Genomic DNA, 20334 nt, shown 5'->3' on the forward strand with positions numbered 1-20334 from the left:
AGCAACTTGGTCGTTGGTAAGCTTTGATATCTGGGTAGGAAAGTGTAAATATTATTTTTTCTGAAAATTTTACATTAAAAAAAACTGTGACACTGGTGTTGACATTCTTTAGGCAGATTTTAAAGTTTCATTAAATTAGTTGTTATCATGTTCATTAAAGTTCATTAAAGTCAACTTTTTATTTTGCTTTCCAGATTTTTATTTAAATTCTAGTTAGTTAACATTCAATGCAATATTGGTTTCAGTAGATTTCACTGATTCATCACTTACATACAACTCCCAGTGCTCATCACAAGTGCCCTCCTTAATACCCATCACTCATCTAGCCCATCCCTCCACCCACCTCCTCCATACAACCCTCAGTTTGTACTCTATTGTTAAGAGTCTCTTAAGGTTTTTTCCCTCTCTCTCTCTTTTTCCCCTTTCCCATATGTTCATCTGTTTTGTTTCTTAAATTCCATATATGAATGAAACCATGTGGTATTTGTCTTTCTCTCACTTATTTTTCTTAGCATAATACATTCAAGTTTCATCCATGTTGTTGCAAAGGTCAAGATTTCATTCTTTTTATGGTTGAGTAATATTCCATTATGTATATGTGTACATACACACACACACACACACACACACACACACATTTTTCCATAGTTTGGCTATTGTTGATAATGCTGCTGTAAACATTCAGGTGCACGTACCTGTGCTTGAATGTGTATTTTTGTAACCTTTGTGTAAATACATAGTAGTGCAATTACTGGATCATATGGTAGTTCTATTTTTAACTTTTTGAGGAGCCTCCATACTGTTTTACAGATTGGCTGCACCAGTTTGCATTCCCACCAACAGTGCAAGAGGGTTCCCCTTTCTCCGCACCCTTGCCAACACCTCTTGTTTCTTATGTTGTTAATTTTAGCCATTGTCACAAATGTAGGCTTAGAGACCTCAGCAACTCCTTAAAATGTAATAACATTAGTATCATAGGAGTCCCAGAAGATGAAGAAAGAGGAAAGGGGGCAGAAGGTTTAGTTGAGCAAATTATAGCTGAAAACTTCCTCAATCTGGGGAAGGGCACAGACATCAAAATCCAAAAAGCACAGAGAACTCCCATTAGATTCAACAAAAATCAGCCACCACCAAGATACATCATCGTCAAATTCACAAAATACACAGACAAGGAAAGAATCCTGAAAACAGCAAGGAAAAAATCCTTAACCTACTAGAGAAGACAGATCAGGTTTGCAGCAAATCTGTCCACAGAAATTTGGCAGACCAGAAGTGAATGACATGATATATTCAATGTCCTAATATATGGGAAAAATATGCAGCTAAGGTCAACTTTTTGAGGTTTGTGGGGAAAGTTATGGTTTGAAAAATAGGAATGGGACACCAGGGAAACACATTAAAATGTATTATAAATATGCAAAATAGTCTTCGTGCTCTACAACAGATATTCTGAGTGACCAATTTCCATAGCAGCGTTCTGGAAGTAGGCCAAAACAGTGGACACCAGGAACAAAATAGGAGATGTGAAGAAATTTTGCAGAAGTGGATTAGTATCCCTTTAACAATTACATTTCAAAAGTTATAATTTAAAAGGAATATATAAACACTATTTTTTTTGCATTGAATTGGATAATAGCCTTGCTGTTTTTATTATCCTTGTAAATAAGCTTTAAACATTAAGTAAATGGTTCATGTTACAGCTCCAATGCTGAAACCAGGCATGCAGGACCAAAGGATACTGTGGTATACACAAGGACCTATGTGGAGAACAGGTACTGGAAATTTATTTAAAATATTTTGCTACATTTACTCTAATTTTGAAATCATCTATGTTAGGAGAGATGCTATTATTTTGGAGTACGTTTGCTTTTCTCAAACAGAAGACCATTTAGGGGTATATTGAGTTCTAGGTATATCATTCTTTATAATGTTTCCAATATTAAGTAGTTGGCAAATAACCATTGTCATTGGATGAACCAAATGCTTGAATATAACAAGTATATACATAATAGGATAACCATGTGAAAGTTCTCACATGATCATATATAACTAACTATCCATTTATAACAAGCCTACAAAATTACACAATGCAAAATTACACAAAGTTACTCAGATACTCTCATGCTAATTTTGAGTCACACTTTAATTAAATAGTTCTATACACTATTCTGGTTCTATCTAATCTAATCTATCTGTCTGTTTACCTCTCATCTGAAATAAGGGGTGTTACCTTTAGTAGATACACTCTGGCCCAAATTACAGAGAATGGATATCCAAAAAAATCTGCTGCTTGGAGTGATGGATGTTGAGAAGAATGTCAACCAAGATCATGAATTCACAACCTATTTGATTTTCAGGGAGTATAAAAATAAGAATTAGCCTACCTGTGGAGTAATATACTAGTTAGGACTACAAATGTGATGTACGTGACATATGTGTTAACCAGAGCCCATTTCAAAGAGGGGAGACTATCTCTAGAGAGGGGTTCCTGAAAGGGCTTTGGGAAATTCAATACATGTCAGAAAATGGACAATTTTCCAAAAAAACAAAAAAGGTTTCTCAAAACCACACCTAATTTACTTTGTAAAATGCAGGCTCAAGTTTGATTTTTCTGCTGAATCTAAATCTCCCTAAACTCCACACTGACAGTGTAGGATAGTGTAGAGGCCCTAGCATCAGATTTGGGATGGAGTCTGTCATTTACTAACCAAGTGGTTTTGGCAAAATCTACTTAACTTCTTCAAGTCTCAATTTCCTTATCAAGAAAATGGAAGTAATAATATATGTATCACGCACAAATGTGTGCAAACTCTTACTGAGCATTGTGGGTTATGTATTCCGAAGATACTCTATTTCTTTTCTTTTTTATATTCTTTTTTTAAAGTAGATATAATTTATTGTCAAATTGGTTTCCATACAACACCCAGTGCTCTTTCTGACAAATAGTCTGCCTGTGGACAATTGGAGGGAGAAAGATTTCTTATTTAAAAATCCCAGGTAAAGTCTGTGGAATTACCACTCACCCTATGAAATAATAGGAATGTATTGCTTCCAGCCCTAATATACTCACAGGTAGCATAAGTAGTTGGGAAGCAATTATGAGCTGCCAGCTGGTTAGTGCATTGCAAGTTTCATTTGTCTCACAGAAGGACTGACATTTACAAACTGGGGCAGTCTGAAAAATAGAACAAAGGGGACTTAAAATTACACTTTTTTGCTTTCATTCTAGACTCTTCTTTCTTGGATGTTTTCAAGTAAAAATAAACATTTCTACAGCTTTCTCTAAAAGTTTAAGAGTCTCTGTGTCTCTACACAGAGAATGTTGATGTTGTGAATGTTGATGTTTCTATGTGCTTACACTGGCCCATGCTTTGCATATTTCCTTTTCTGTGTTAGATTACATGTGGCTTTCCTATAGCAAATGAATGAGGGAGGGGCAAGCATGCATGTCATGAGAAATGATAACTTCTTTTCCTGCTCACGCTTTTTCCTGCACTCCTTGTCCTATGCTCTATTTCCTTCAGTAGATTTGTCAATTTATATCAACCTGGAGGTGGCTTGTGCATCAGCACTTTCCACATTTAAAAAAAAAAAAAAGAAAGAGGTTAGTACATGGTCCTAACTTGTAACATCATAGAGAAGAATGACAAAGTTGCATGAGGTGTGTGTGCTTTGTCACCTGTGTATGGGTGTGTACATCAACACTAGGGAAATAGCTCAGTCCTCACATGTCAATTTTGTTTGTTTCTAGCAAATTACTGAAGGATGGATATCAGGAGAATATCTCTGGAAAATACATACAAACTGTTTATTCAACTTCAGATAGGTGAGTTGGTCTACATTTCCATATCTAAAGGTATATATACGTATATATACACACACACATATACGTATGCATATATATACATACATACTTATATATACATATATTCGCATATATAGGTGTATATACTTATATATATAACATTTTATATATTTTAGTGTATATGTATATACATGTGTGTGTATATATACTTTTACATGTAATATATATTTTATATTCATATTTGATATATTTTTATTATATATATAATACTGAAATACATGATTCTCATCCATCGAACTTAGAGATGCTAATTAAGTGATTGTTATACGTGTGTATGGATGGAACAACGTACAACAACCTCTGCATCCAGGAATTCATTCCGTGGCTTCCTGGCTGTTTCTGCTCTTTGATTGCTGTACTTTATTCGAGCAGAGCTTTCCATGCCCTACAGCTGCCTGCCAGACCAGCCCCTCTGCTGTTGCTGATTCCCAGGAGTCCCTAGTAATGCCACATATTTAGTGTCTAGGCTTCATTGCATCACTTGACTGTGCTCTCAGCCCTTTCTCCTTGTGGTTTTCCAGAGCCAGCTCACCTACAAACAGCTGCATAGAGATGCTGCTATGACCCAGTCTGGGCCCACAGTCAGTTCCGAGGACAGGGGTTGCAGTGATTATCAAGTTAGTGCTAGTAGGTTGACCCCAAGCTTTCACTGTTGGTGATCTTTTTTTTTTTTTTTTTAATTTTTTTAATGTCTACTTTTTTTTGAGAGAGAGAGACAGAGACAGAGACAGCATGAGCAGGGGAGGGGCAGAGAGAGAGGAAGACACAGAATCCAAAGCAGGCTCTAGGCTCCGAGGTGTCAGCACAGAGCTGGATGCTCGAACCCACGAACCGTGAGATCATGGCCTGAGCTGAAGTTGGATGCTTAACTGACTAAGCCCCCCAGGTGCCCCTGATAATCCTTTCTTACCATTTAATGTTCAGTGGGGTGCATAGATGATGCTCTTGAGAGTATGACCTGCAGATTTCCAGTGGAGAAAATTAAAATAATTGGCATTTCAATTCAACCACTGGAAATCAGCTGTAATGCAAATGTGTAACATTCTATTAGTGATGTTCCTTTATAGGAGAGGCTAGAAATATGACTTATCGAGGGTAAGGACATATCTTATTTTTATGCACAACCTAAGCTTGTAATGCAGTGTTTGGCACCTAAGGCTACTCAGTAAATGTTTTCTGAAAAAAATAAACTAATGCTGTATTTGCGAAGGAAAACATGGATGGGCCAGGCACCAAAATTCTATCCTCTTTCTGTCACTCTTTTAAGATCTTGTATTACCAGTGATCTTCTGAGTGTCTTGCTTTTATTTTTAAAAAAAAAATTTTTTTTTTAACGTTTATTTATTTTTTGGGACAGAGAGAGACAGAGCATGAACGGGGGAGGGGCAGAGAGAGAGGGAGACAGAGAATCGGAAACAGGCTCCAGGCTCCGAGCCATCAGCCCAGAGCCTGACGCGGGGCTCGAACTCACGGACCGCGAGATCGTGACCTGGCTGAAGTCGGACGCTTAACCGACTGCGCCACCCAGGCGCCCCTTTTTTTTTTTTTTTTTTTTTTAATAAATTTTTTTTTTTTTTTAAATTTGAGTGTCTTGCTTTTAAAGCACACTTCTTAGAAAAATAAAGTCATCTACACAAGTATTAGAATTACAAATGCTGCCTAAATAACCAGAAGCAAACAAATAAAAACAGCTTTTTTTCATAATGCTTTGAGAAGGTCTTTGGCTAACAATATGATCCTTTTTTTTAAAGTTTATTTTATTTCTCTTGTGTGTGTGAGAGAGAGGCAAAGAGGATGAGAGAGAGAATCCCTGTTAACATGGAACCCAACATGAGGCTCAAACTCGTGAACCATGAGATCATGACCTGAGCTAGTCAATAAAGTCGGTCGCTTAACCGACTGAGCCACCCAGGTGCCCCAACAGTATGATATTAATAAGGACAACACTATCATCCGAGCCTTCCCTGGGCTGATATTATCATTGTTAACTTAAGGAAGGAAAACATTATTCACAAAAGTATTGCTCTTAATATGAAGAATTTCAGTTCCGCTATTAAAGTGGTCCTTGAAATTTTCCATAGTCATCAGAGCAAAAGTCAATTCTCTGTAAGACCAGCCGGTCAAGCAACTTTTTTCTGTTGATTGTTGTGTGAAATTAGCTATGTCCCCAGAGTTCTTATCTAAGCATTTCAATCCCATTGAAAGTGGCTTCCCACTTAACAAGATAAAGTCTAATTCCTTTGCACAATTATTTATGGGCCTTTAGAACCTGCTCCTACTGAATGTTGATGGCCGTTTAATCACTCCAGATACTTTCTTTCTCTAGCACTTTGGTACGTCCTGTTTGTCCTGCTTGAAATTCCCCCATTATGCCCCTCCACACCTCACCCAACTCACCTTGAGAGCCCCTTTGTCTTCAAGCTTTAACTCATGTGGCACTTTTTCCACAACGGCTTTCCTGACTCTACCCCAGGGAATAGTTGCTTCGTTAGCCGTGCTCTCCTAACTCTCTCCACGTATCCATAATATGCTATGATTATTGAATCACACACCTGGCTACCCTCGTGGAAAAAAGGAGACTGTCTTACTCTTCTTTATATTCCCAGCTCTTACCTCAGTGCCTCTGGGAATGGAAGAAGATTGGAGAGTGCCTGTTTTCTACTCTTGACAGGATTACAATATTACATGGGAAATTTAAGTATGTGTGCATGTATGTTTATGTATATGCATATGTATGAATTTCCCCATAGGGAAGTATTTGCCAGGAACATATAAGGAATTAGCTGTAGAGTTAGTTGAAAGGGGAAAATATTTATTAATATGCATAAGGACTAGGAAATTCTTAGAATGACTGAGAGTATAAAACCAGACACATTTCATCTACTTAAATCCCTTTCTTTTTTTACCTCCTCCTTCCACCCATTTTCCCTCCTCTCTGCTTCTAGTCCTGGGCTTGATCATAGGAACATGGCTCCTGGGCACGACTAGTTCACTTTCACACAGTGAGCCTGATAGTCCTCATGGGCAGGCCTAGAGGTGACACAGGGACTCTGGGGCCACACTGCCTTCATTCAAATCCTGCCACTGCCACTCAACTGGCTGCATGATGAGAGCAAATTTATTACCCTTCTGTGCTCAGTTTCTTCTTCTGTAAAAGGATGTAAAAATAACAGTACCAGCTTCTCAGCAATGTTGCGAGCAAGAAATGAGTTTATATAACCAAATGCATGGAAAGCACTCTGCATGTATTATAAAGCATATTAGCACTACATAAATATTGGCTACTTTTATTTTACCCTTCTATTATGTACCCTACTCTGAAAATTTCAGGCCTGACTGCTAGTTCCCTGAAACTAGTAAATTCTGCAAGGTACTATTTAAGACAGTCCTAGTCCCTTCCAAAAGGAAAAAAAATCACAGAGTTGTTGGCCTTTCTTAAGGTTCTTTGTGACCTGAGCTCTTTTGGACTTGCTGATCATATCTATGGTTCATTTGTTACTGAACACTCTCTTTCCAAAGTAAATAACAATACTCTCTTTTCCTCATCAAATTTGTGGTGGGGTTATATCTTGTTGGAGAATATAAATTTTGTCATGAAAGCTACACCAATATTCTGATTCTTACAATGACACCAAGAGACTTGTCATAGGAGAACATTTTGGGGACTCTAGACCCCAGAGTCTGGGGTCCTACAGACCCATCACTTGTGAATTTATGAAAATGATTTAAAAAATTTTTTTATATTTATTTATTTGAGAGAGAGAGAGAGAGAGGATGAGTGGGGGAGGGACAGAGAGAGAGGGAGACATAGAATCTAAAGCAGGCTCCAGGCTTTGAGATGAGCTGTCATCACAGAGCTTGATGTGGGGCTCAAACTCACGAACTGCAAGATCATGACCTGAGCTGAAGTCGGACGCTTAACTGACTGAGCCACCCTGTAGCCTCAAATTTACCAAAACACTCTTGAACGGATTTGTACTTTTGTCCTATTGAATGTTTTGAGAGTTAAAATTTTATATTAATCTACAGCATGATTTTTCTATAATATATGCAAATTAATAATTCAAAACCCTCTTCTAGCTTCAAGGGGTACTCATGACCTAGTTCAATTAAGAAACTGTGAACATCTTTGCCTTGCCCAGCTGCACTCTTGATTGCTAATGAATTAATAACTTGAGATTTGTCTTCATCTTAATTCTTTGATATCATTTTGAGGTAGCTAGGAGAATCAATTCTATCGCTAGAACAAGTAAGTCCCCAACTTTCTTTGATTTTCACACAATTTCCTGAAGTATCAACAAAATTAAGCTATCATTTCCACATGTCTTCGTGGGGAATACATCCATCTTTTGCATGATGACAAATTTACTTTTAATTGCTTATGTCTCTGTAGGTCTGTCATCGAAAGAGAAATGTGCACTTACTGCCGGCAACCACTGGGCACAGACACTAAAATGATTTTAGATGAATTACAAATTTGCTGCCATTCTACTTGCTTCAAGGTAAGGGTATGTTTATTGCAGTTCATTAAACACGGCATTGCATATGACTGGGATAAAAATAATTATTTAATGAAATACATGCGATGAAGTTAAAACTTTCAGAAATGTTCTCATCCACATTAATAATGCACTACTTAAATATTTCTAGGAGTTATGCAGCCTCAACCTCAAAGGTTTATAATTACTATCTTGGCTTTAGACTTAGAGTTGATTACTGACACATTTATTACTCTTACCCTGGAGATTTAAATCTGTGAAAATGTAAACACTTGTTCTCTTTATAAAAGTTTTTGCAACATTTTAATGAATCATGCATTACATAAAAAAATAATGAAATCCAGAAAGAAAAAGAAATTATTGAGAAGAAAGTTAGCAGCTTTTTATATGGTATATGCATTCAGAATGGATAGACCTCACAATAGTTGAAACTCAGTCTGCTTTTGAGAACGTGATTAATTCTAACTAATTGTGGCTTAGTATAATAATAATAAAGCTTATGTGGTACGATGCTTCAGTTTGTGGCTATATGCCATTTCTTTTACTTCTCACAATAATATTGGGTAGGTCAAGGGGCGCCTGGGTGGCTCAGTCGGTTAAACGTCCGACTTCAGCCAGGTCACGATCTCGCGGTCCGTGAGTTCGAGCCCCGCGTCGGGCTCTGGGCTGATGGCTCAGAGCCTGGAGCCTGTTTCCGATTCTGTGTCTCCCTCTCTCTCTGACCCTCCCCTGTTCATGCTCTGTCTCTCTCTGTCTCAAAAATAAATAAAACGTTAAAAAAAATTAAAAAAAAAATATTGGGTAGGTCAACGTGACGGTTGTTGATGTAAACGGATGAGCACTGAACTGGAAGCCTGAAGGCCTGAGTTCGAGTTCTAACTTTCACTAACTATGGCTATAATTTTGGACAATCACCTAATTAGCTTGGCTTCAGTTCCCTTATCTGTAAAATGGGGTAGCTGATTAGACTAGTTAGTGGTTCTTAATGCTGGCTGTATGTCATAATCATCTGGGGAAATTAGGAGAAAAACAGAATGGTTGGGGCCAGCCCCAATTAAATAAAAAATCTCAAAGATGCTTCCTTTTGGTATTTTTCAAAACTCCTTAGATAGAACTAAGGGCAGCCAATTTGAGAATCATTTGCTTAAATCCAAGGGTCCTCTTTGTGCTGACGTTCTGTGGTTGATGCAAATTATTTAATTCAGTCAAGTAAATGTAATACTTTAACAACTGATTGCTTCTCCTTCAATTAGCTTCAGACAGTGACACATAGCAATCAGATATATGGTGTCTCATTTTGAGAAAAAGAATCCAATTTTAGGCCATAGTATATAGAATTACACATAAAATAAAAGCTATTTCATTTATTTATTTGTTTGTTTGTTTATTTATCATTTGCTTAAAGCTATTATACAGAAAACTTTTTAAAATAAAGAGTTCTCCTGATTATGACTTTTAGTAAATAACAATAATGTCCATTTATTATATTTCAAATGATTTGTTTCGATTTTCAATTTAATTATAAAATACTACTAGCTGAAAATAAAAATGTCCCCACACTCATAGGAAAAGATATATTATTCTATAGCCATGATAATAGAACTACCTGGACTAATTGATCGATGACAATTTGCTTTAGTGAACTCGCCTCTGAAAGCCAACAATCAGAGACAGGCTCATGCTTGAAAGTCAGCCAGTTGGCAGGTGAACTTGTTTGCAATGAGCACAGGTCTAAGGCAGATGTCAACCCTTTTCTATCTCCATAACCAATACAACACAAAACAAACTGTTCCCTAAACCCTATGTAAGTCCAGAAGTTGTTTTGTCCAATGAGACTGTAACTGGACAGCATAACTTTTAGTAAGCAAACAAGTATGCTTTGTGTTTTTGTTTGAGATATTGAGTGGTGATTTTATCTTTGGCATAACCAACTTCTGAAAATTTTTATCTACTTTATTGTGAGTTCAGGAGAAACTTCAGTGGTATATATACCCTGAAATGTACATTTTCAGAGTGGAGAGATGTTGTAAGTATTTATTTGAAAATTTCAGCAGTAGGATCATAAACAAGTGCATTCTCACTTTCCCCGTGGGTCCTCTTTCAAATCTGAGTGTTGCTATGAAGGATGGTACTGAATGAATTGAAAGGGCTTTTCTATCCTATTACAGTTAAAAGTCTACATATATAATGTGTGTAAATTTTACATATTGTTTTTTTCCTTAGTGTGAAATATGCAAACGGCCTTTGGAAAACCTACAAGCAGGTGACAGTATTTGGATTTATAGACAGACAATACACTGTGAGCCTTGCTACTCTAAAGTTATGGGTAAGTGTTAAGCTCTTTAAGGAATGATCGCTTTTACTAATATTAATGTCCACTTAATATTGTTGAAATGAAGGATTTCAATAAAGTAAAAAGTATTTTATCAATTCTACTTAGTTAAGAATTTAGCTGAAGATAGTTATAGTATGGTAGTATTTTAGGGTATAAAATCAGCCAACATTTATTATTGTCTCCTGATATCAGACCAGACATAGAACAACTAGGCAAAGAGGATTTATTCTGGAAATTTTTCTATTTTTTTCTGAACAAAAATAGATCTTTTCTGCTCAAATAATTGTGTGAATTGAAGTCCATTTCTGTGAATGACCTTTCATATTTGTCCTGAAATATACGTTTGTACCTAATTTGATTATTCCACTAACTGCTTTTTAATATTACTTTTAAATGGGAAGTTTAGAGCTAGTTCTATATACTTCTATATTAAATACAGCATCAAGTATTTTTTGTGAGTTTAAGACCAACTTTACTATAATTTGGGCTTTTAATTGGCATAAATGGTGTGAGAAGAAAACACTAAGGACTTAAGTTTTTAATTCATTTTCTTTAAACAGCATGAAAACTTAAAAAGTTGATTTAAAAGATATGCACAATGTACACTAAATTAGCAAAATAAAATGCTACAAAACTTGATCAGTTTTTAATAGCCAGTATTTTATTTTTAATTCAATGGTAAGTAGATAGAATAATCAGAATGATATTGGATAGCTGGTCAACAGCACAATGTGAAGGTGAGTTTTCTGATGCCTCATTGGTATGGTGAATGAAGGAGGAGCATGTGTGATTCTTACATGGGATCCAAAATATGGAATTTAACGACAAATGTGTGACATTAATGAGGTACTGGGAGGCTACATCTGGAAAATGCTCTGAGAAATATTCAGAAACCCACGTTCCATCAGGCTGCAGTTCCAATTACAAGAACAAACCTAATTATATTCATACTTTGCCTTCTATTTTCTGCTTTCCCTAGCCAGTTCCCATATTCCATTTTCTTCCTAATTCAGCAGCCTTATCATGATACAATATTATATCAAGGGACTTGATGTGCATGGTGGCAGCTCTAAAACTTTCAGTCTTCCAGAAGTCCACGAAATGGTTTAGGAAATATGACTATCCAAAGACTCAGAAGTCTTTGTGCCTTCCTCCCTGACTATGTGCACCCCATAGGCATTGCTATTTTATCGGACACAGCAGTTGTCAAGATATGACTCTCAGGAATCTCCTAAATATGAGCGCCAGGCATTAGTACTTTGTGTTCATGGTATATGACCAAAAGCCAGAGTGATGAATGCAGCAGAAATAAAAAATAAAATGTTTAATCCACCACTACCCCCTTGATGAATGGCTATTTAAAAAACTTTCGAGGGGCGCCTGGGTGGCGCAGTCGGTTAAGCGTCCGACTTCAGCCAGGTCACGATCTCGCGGTCCGTGAGTTCGAGCCCCGCGTCGGGCTCTGGGCTGATGGCTCAGAGCCTGGAGCCTGTTTCCGATTCTGTGTCTCCCTCTCTCTCTGCCCCTCCCCCGTTCATGCTCTGTCTCTCTCTGTCCCAAAAATAAATAAACGTTGAAAAAAAAAATTTAAAAAACTTTCGTTACAGGCTTATTTTTGTACTGAAGTTGTATTTCTAACTGGTACTTTCTTTAAATTTTTCAGCAAAGTGGATTCAATAATTCTGGCACATGGAAATCAAGATAAAAGCATTTATCAGGATGTTAAAATTTTATTTTAAGACTATGTAATCTAGAAAAGCTTTCACACTGAAGATTGACTCTTGTATACAACTAACAATTCTGCTATTGCATAAATAATCTGATTGCCTTCCATAAAGTCATATACATAAAGGAAACCATCTAATATCTGGCTAGATTTAGCCATGAAAAATTCAAGTGGTTCCAGTTACCAATGTCAAAGGAATGATGCTTCTCATGGCAACGAGCTCTGTCAACACTAACTAGGTCCGTCTCTGCTCTGTATGTGACCTGTGCATCGTGGTGACCATAGTAGACAAGTTTCCCTTTTTGTCATCTTTGTTTCCCTACAGACTTGAATTTACAGATATTATTGACATCCTGATGGAATGTCAAAAAAGCAAGATATGCATGTATATCTTTCACATGCAAAAGAAATGTTGATAGAATTTTTTTTTTAAACAAAGTTTGGCGGAAAGTGTTTCATATAAAGCTGTATGGACCTCAGAGAACCACTTGATCTTTCCAGACAAAATTATTTCTAAGGTCCCTTTCTGCTCCTCAGATTATCTGATTCTAAAACATGTGTTGCTTGCTCTTTGAAATTATCTTTGAATATGTGTCTGTAAGTATATTGAACTAAATAGGGTATCTAAACAATTTCATGTTATCCTTCAATTTACCACAGAAATGATTTTTATAGAATATTTTAAAAACAAAAAACATGGATTTGTGGGTAATGGGTAAAATCTCATGACATGTATAGTTTGCATATTATACCTTGTTAAATTTTCTTTGCATGCATTTCAAAACCTGGGTATATGAATAATTTCTGAGAAATAATGGTTATAGATTACAGAGACATGCTCTTTGGCATATCACATCTACTCATATTACATAGCACTTTACAATTACAGACAGCTTATAAATAAAAATAAAATGAACTACCAGTTACACAGGATCTTTTTGTGAAGTGTCTATAAATATCGTTCACTGACATTGATTTTGTCAATTACAGAGATCACAATTTATTATAGACTATGCCATGCTGGTTAATTTAATTCTTTAGCTGCTTGAGCTATAGCTTTTAGTTTCATAGAGCTTTTTCTCGAGGAATTGAAAATTCAATAATCATATGTGAGGAATGAGTATTAGTGTTAAAATTGAGAAATTGAACTTATAAACTATTTTATATGCACATAGCAACTGCTTCTCAAAGGAAGGCACATAGAACACTGAGGGGAGGGTGGAATTTTAGGGAAGCTTAAGGTAGTTGTGAAAAACTGACATCAACTAGGGAGAATAAATGATCATCATGTATTTTCTGAGTGTTGATGAATTTAAAGAATTATTCTTCTGTATAATGATTCCAAGCATCTGTTCCTCTTAGGGCCTGGTCCACAAAGTGTTAAACACAAAACGCTTATCAGAATGCAGCAGCGTATAATTGTTGTCCTATGGAGAAGAAGCCAGAAAAAAACAATTAATAATAATTTGATATTCATTAATTCATGCTTGATGAGAAGCAGTGGTAATTGAGCCATATGTTTTATTGTTCTTTTATTACATGCTATCAAAGTGGATCAAAAGAAATAATTTTCTTAGGGTTGAAATTAGTGACAGAAAAGGAAGGATGGAATAGTATCCCTGCCTTTTATATAAAGTGTATTAACATCTCAATGCCTTTGTAGTAATTAAAAATCATTTGAATATCATTTCAGAAGTATTCTACTTTTTAATGCTTCATTTAAAAAAACTTAAAAGGAACATATTTCTCACTTTTCTGTAGCTGTTTAATGGACCCTTTCTTCTATAATAATGTATTAAATTAAACCCAAAGCTGTTATAAAAATGGAATAAATATAGAGTGGAGAGATCAGGGCTTCCAATTCACGAAGACCACTTCATTTTGTCTGGGTTTATTTGCACCATCGGAATACAGATTTCTAAGACATTTGGAAGATCTCTTTTTTTTTTTTTTTTTTTTTTTTGCAGCCAATCAATTATGTTATTATTGGCATACTTTTCCTGGACACAATTGCCTAACTCTCAGAATACCAGGTCCTGAATTCTATTGCTAATTAAGAGATACCTCTAAAAAGAATGAACTGCTGCAGCATGACAATATCCTTCTAAAAAAGCAAAATGGAAGAAATATAATAATCTTGGAAATAGAATTTGTTAAGATAGTATTCTTTGTTTTAATAAGGCGAAGAAATAAAAATGTATTGGAGAACTAATCTGTACACCCTAATTGTCTGATTGCAACCACTCCTCTACTTAGATATGAGTGACAACATATGGTCCAGCTCTGACTGTCAATGCAGAGTCGGACTTGTTTACTACCATAAAAACATCATGAGTGTTTGGAACGTTTTCCTACTCAGCTTGATTCAGAGCTCTACCAAAACAAGGGACTGTTTGGTCTACATTATGGCAAACTAACAATGATGATGTTGATTTTTATTCTTGTGTGTGTATACTACTGAATTTACTGGTTATTTTGTGACAATGTAAATAAGTTGCCTCCACCTATTCTTAAGTACTCAGCATTTCCCAGGAGCACCCATAAATATCTCTGTTAACTTGGGCATGCCCTTTCCCTCATGGGCCTATTCACTATTTAAAATGTGAGATTTAAAAGCGCCTGGCTGGCTCAGTCGGTGGATCATGAGATTCTTGATATCAGGGTTGTGAGTTCAAGTCCCATGTTGGGGGTAGAGTTTACTTAACTAAAAAAAATTTTTTTTAATAAAAATAAAATGTGAGATTTAGAACATTTAGAACTTGTAGCCACCAGCTCAAACATTGCACGAATCTGGGAATCTATTCCTGCTGCTTATCCCATTCTGAGATGATCTCTTTTGCTAGATGCCCAGGAGTTGTTGAATGTTTTATAGTATTTATTTTTTCTTTTTATCTTTTGGCCCTCCACACCCATTTCTCCTACCCCAACCCTAACCCTTGCCTGTGGTAATCATCAATCTATTCTCTGTATCTATGATCTTGTTTTTGTTTTTTGCTGTTGTTGTTGTTGCTTACGATTCCACATATAAGAGAGATCATAGTGTACTTGTTGTTCTCGATCTGACATACTTTAATTAGCACGGACCTTAAGGTCCATCATGTTGTTGCAATTCACATTTTCATTTTCTTTGGATAACCACCAAGAAGTGGAATGGCTGGATTATAGGATAGTTTTATTTTTAATATTTTGAGGAACCTCCATACTATCTTCCACAGTAGCTGCACCAATTTACATTCCCATCAGCAGGGGTTTCCTTTTCTCCACCAACCCTTGTTATTTCTTTTCTTTTTGATAATAGTCATTCTAACAGGTGTGAGGTGGTATCTTATTGTGGTTATCTGGCATATAGAAATGCAGAAGAGTTTTGTGTATTGATTCTGTATCCTGTAACTTTACTGAATGTGTTTATTAGTTCTAACAGGTTTGGTTTTGTTTTTAGTTCCAACATTTTTTTGATGGATTTCTATATATAATATGTCATCTGCAAATAGTGACATTTTTACCTCTTCCATTCTAATTTGGATGACTGTTATTTCTTTTTCTTGCCTAATTGTTCTGGCTAGGACTTCCAGTACTATGTTGAATAAAATTAGTGAGTGTGGGCATCCTTGTCTTTTTCCCAATCCTAGAGGAAAAGCTCTCAACTTTTCACTATTGAATATGGTGTTAGCTGTGCCCTTGTCATACATGACATTTATTACATTCCCTCTATACCCACTTTCTTGAGAGTTTTTATCATAAATGGGTGTTGAATGTGTCAAATGCTTACCTGCATCTGTTGAAATGATCATATAATTTTTATCTTTCATTTTGTTACGGTGGTATTGACTGATCTGTGGATGTCAAACCATCCTTGTATCCCACTTGATCATGGTACAATTATGTATGATCCTTTCAATCCGTTGTTGGATTCAGTTTGCTAGTATTTTGGTAAGGATTTTTGCACCTATGTTCATCAGGGATATTGGCTTATAATTTGTGGCATTTTTGTCTGGTTTGTTATCAGGATAATGCTGGCCTAATAAATGAGTTTGGAAGAGTTCTCTCCTCTTCTATTTTTTTGGGGGAGACTTTGAGAAGGATTGGTATTAATTCTGCTTTGAATGTTTGGTAGAATCCACTAGCAAAGTCATCTGGTCCTGGACATTTGTTTGTCAGAAGGCTTTTGATTATGGATTTAATTTTCTTACTAGTAATCGGTCTGTTCAGATTTTTTATTTCTTCATGATTCAGTCTTGTTAGGTTGTATGTCTCTAGGAATTTATCCATTTCTTATAGGTTGTTCAATTTGTTGGTGTATTATTGTCCATAGCAGTCTCTTATGATTCTTGGTATTCCTGTGGTATCAGTGCAACAGTCTCTTTCATTTCTGATTTTATTTATTTGAGTCCTCTTTCTTTCTTCGTGAGTCTAACTAAAGGCTTGTCAATTTTGATTATCTTACAAAGAATCAGCTCTTAATTTTATTGATCTTTTTTTTCTATTTCATTTTTTAAAATCCCATTTCACTTATTTCTGCTCTAATCTTTGTTATTTCCTTTCTTCTTCTAACTTTGGTCTTTGTTCTTCTTTTTTATAGTTCCTTGAGGTGTAATTTTAGGTTGTTTACTTGACATTTTTCTTATTTCTTGAGGTGGGCATTTATCACTATAAGCTTCCCTTTTAGAACTGTTTTTGCCACATCCCACACATTTTGGTATGCTATATTTTCATTTTTGTTTTTCTCAAAGTATTTTTAAATTTCTTTTGATTTCTCTTTGACTCATTGATTACTCAGTAGCGTGTTGTTTAATCTCCATCTATTTGTGAGTTTTCCAGTTTTCTTCATGTAATTAATTTTTGTGCTTGGAAAAGACAATTTATTTGATTTTCATCCCCCCAAATTTTGTAAAACTTGTTTTGTGGCCTGATATATATTCTCTACTGGAAAATGTTTCATGTAGACTTTCAAAGAATGTGTATTCTATTGCTTTTGAATGAAACGTTTTGTGTAAAGCTGTTAAGTCCTTCTGCTCTAACATGCCATTTAAGGCTGATGTTTCCTTATCAATGTTCTGTCTGGATGATCTATCCTTTGATTTAAGTGGGTATTAAAGTCCCATGCTATTATTTAATTGCTGTCTATTTCTCACTTTAGGTCTGTTAATATTTGCTATATATATTTTGGTGTTCCTATGCTGGTTGCATGAATATTTACCTATGTTATAGCTTCTTGTACTTCAGAATTGCATGTTGGCTTTATCACAATATAAATGTTTGGCACCATCTGGATCTTATTTCCTGGATCTTTGTCCCATCATTTGAGAAGTCTGGCTCCTGAGAGAGATTAGTGAAATGTTCAGATACATGGGCCAGGTAAAGGTTTCAGTTTTTCACTAGAAGAGAGGAAACTAAATATCATGATTGCCTTATGAATGATATAAGAAGGACGTTTTAACATCATTGCCTCTGTAGTTTCTTTGATACATTCTTTTCCTAATAACATTGAATTGCTGGATTGTTCTAGGTGCTGTATAAAAAAAATGCATAGTTTATAATCTCCCAACATTCATTCATTTATTCATTCATTCATTCATTCATTCTATTATTCAATAACTTAAAAATCTTCATTTAGATCCTATGTTCCAGTCTTAGCAATGAACAAAACAGCCAAGGTTCCTGCCCTCATGGAACAGTTTTAAAGACAAAAAATAAACACAGTAATTTCTGAAAGTAATAAGACCCGTGAAGGAAATAAAACACAGTAACTAGGTCCTAGTATTGGCCAAAGTCAGACATTTTCTCCTTTTAAACATAATAAGATGGAAGTTCAAAGATGCCAGGAGGTGCAGATCAGCCAAAAAATGTTAAGCTTCCTCTATTCCTCATGGAAAACAATATTCAAATACTACTCAGATAGCTTTCAAGTCTCTGCAGGGGGTGGATTATACCAAACGGCTCCTGAAATCCTGGGCCTCAAGTGGAAGTTCCTCACTTAGATAAAGGAGCCAACAGGCATGTTCTGGTGATTGTGCCAAATAAGCTGGTGAAGGAAGAGAGGGACGTCTGAACCAGCCCTCAAATGGAGTGGAACCCATGGTTTGGGTATGACAGTTCCTCACTTCATTTGAGACACTAAGGATTAAGTCCCTTTCTGTTTTCCAAATGGAAACATGAAACAGCCAGCATCATTTCTGATCTTGGAGAGATGTATCATAGGGATTTTATTTTATTTTATTTTATTTTATTTTATTTTATTTTATTTTATTTTATTTTATTTTTATTTTTAATATGAAATATGTTGTCAATTTGGTTTCCATACAACACCCAGTGCTCATCCAAACAGGTGCCCTCCTCAATGCCTATCACCCACTTTCCCCTCCCTCCCACCCCCCATCAATCCTCAGTTTATTCTCAGTTTTTAAGAGTCTCTTATGGTTTGGCTCCCTCCCTCTCTAACCTCTTTTTTTTTTTCTTCCCCTCCCCCATGGTCTTCTGTTAAGTTTCTCAGGATCCACATAGGAGTGAAAACATATGGTATCTGTCTTTCTCTGCCTCACTTATTTCACTTAGCATAACACTCTCCAGTTCTATCCACACTGCTACAAAAGGCCATATTTCAGTCTTTCTCATTGCCATGTAGTACTCCATTCTGTATATAAACCGCAATTTCTTTATCCATTCAACAGTTGATGGACATTTAGGCTCTTTCCAGAATTTGGCTATTGTTAAAAGTGCTGCTATAAATGTTGGGGTACAAGCGCCCCTATGCATCAGCACTCCTGTATCCCTTGGGTAAATTCCTAGCAGTGCTATTGCTGGGTCATAGGGTAGATCTATTTTTACTTTCTTGAGGAACCTCCACACTGTTTTCCAGAGTGGCTGCACCAGTTGGCATTCCCACCAACAGTGCAAGAGGGTTCCCGTTTCTCCACATCCTCTCCAGCATCTATAGTCTCCTGATTTGTTCATTTTGGCCACTCTGACTGGCGTGAGGTGATATCTGAGTGTCGTTTTGATTTGTATTTCCCTGATGAGGAGCGATGTTGAGGATCTTTTCATGTGCCTGTTGGCCATCTGGGTGTCTTCTTTAGAGAAGTATCTATTCATGTTTTCTGCCCATTTCTTCACTGGATTATTAGTTTTTCGGGTGTGGAGTTTGGTGAGTTCTTTACAGATTTTGGATACTAGCCCTTTGTCCAATGTGTCATTTGCAAATATCTTTTCCCATTCCGTTGGTTGCCTTTAGTTTTGTTGATTGTTTCCCTTGCTGTGCAGAAGCTTTTTATCTTCATGAGGTCCCAATAGTTCATTTTTGCTTTTAATTCCCTTGCCTTTGGGGATGTGTCAAGTAAGAAATTGCTGCAGCTGAGGTCAGAGAGGTTTTTGCCAGCTTTCTCCTTTAGGGTTTTGATGGTTTCCTGTCTCACATTCAGGTCCTTTATCCATTTTGAGTTTATTTTTTTGTGAATGGTGTAAGGAAGTGGTTTCATTCTTCTGCATGTTGCTGTTCAGTTCTCCCAGCACCATTTGTTAAAGAGACTGTCTTTTTTCCATTGGATATTCTTTCCTGCTTTGTCAAAGATTAGTTGGCCATAATTTTATGGGTCCAATTCTGGAGCCTCTATTCTATTCCATTGGTCTATGTGTCTATTTTTGTACCAATATCATGCTGCCTTGATGATTAGAAGCATAACAGCAAAGACACCCCAAACCCAGCAGAAGAAGAGGGATAATACAGATCAGAGCAGAAATAAACAATATAGCATCTAAAAAAACTGTAGAGCAAATCAATGAAACCAAGAGTTGGTTTTTTGAAAAAATAAACAAAATTGATAAACCTCTAGCCAGGCTTCTCAAAAAGAAAAGGGAGATGACCTAAATAGATAAAATCACGAATGAAAATGGAATTATTACAACCAATTCCTCA

General features: G+C 36.1%; 1 protein-coding gene across 18 annotated transcripts in view; it reads left to right on the plus strand.

Annotated features, from left to right (window-relative positions):
* SCEL (sciellin) overlaps nt 1-14112 on the plus strand; it is a 322010-nt gene extending 307898 nt beyond the window's left edge. For 17 of the 18 annotated variants that reach the window (XM_045479726.1, XM_045479734.1, XM_045479724.1 and 14 more), the window contains 5 exons: nt 1701-1772; nt 3752-3826; nt 8259-8367; nt 10588-10690; nt 12363-14112. In XM_045479726.1, the coding sequence (XP_045335682.1) occupies nt 1701-1772; nt 3752-3826; nt 8259-8367; nt 10588-10690; nt 12363-12379 (376 nt within the window). In that variant the 3' untranslated portion in view covers nt 12380-14112. The remainder of the gene's footprint in view (nt 1-1700; nt 1773-3751; nt 3827-8258; nt 8368-10587; nt 10691-12362) is intronic. The other variant, XM_045479811.1, reaches the window with a different exon arrangement.
* The last annotated feature ends 6222 nt before the right edge of the window (nt 14113-20334 follow it).

Source organism: Leopardus geoffroyi, chromosome A1, assembly GCF_018350155.1.
Source record: "Leopardus geoffroyi isolate Oge1 chromosome A1, O.geoffroyi_Oge1_pat1.0, whole genome shotgun sequence".
Taxonomy (NCBI): Eukaryota; Metazoa; Chordata; class Mammalia; order Carnivora; family Felidae; genus Leopardus; species Leopardus geoffroyi.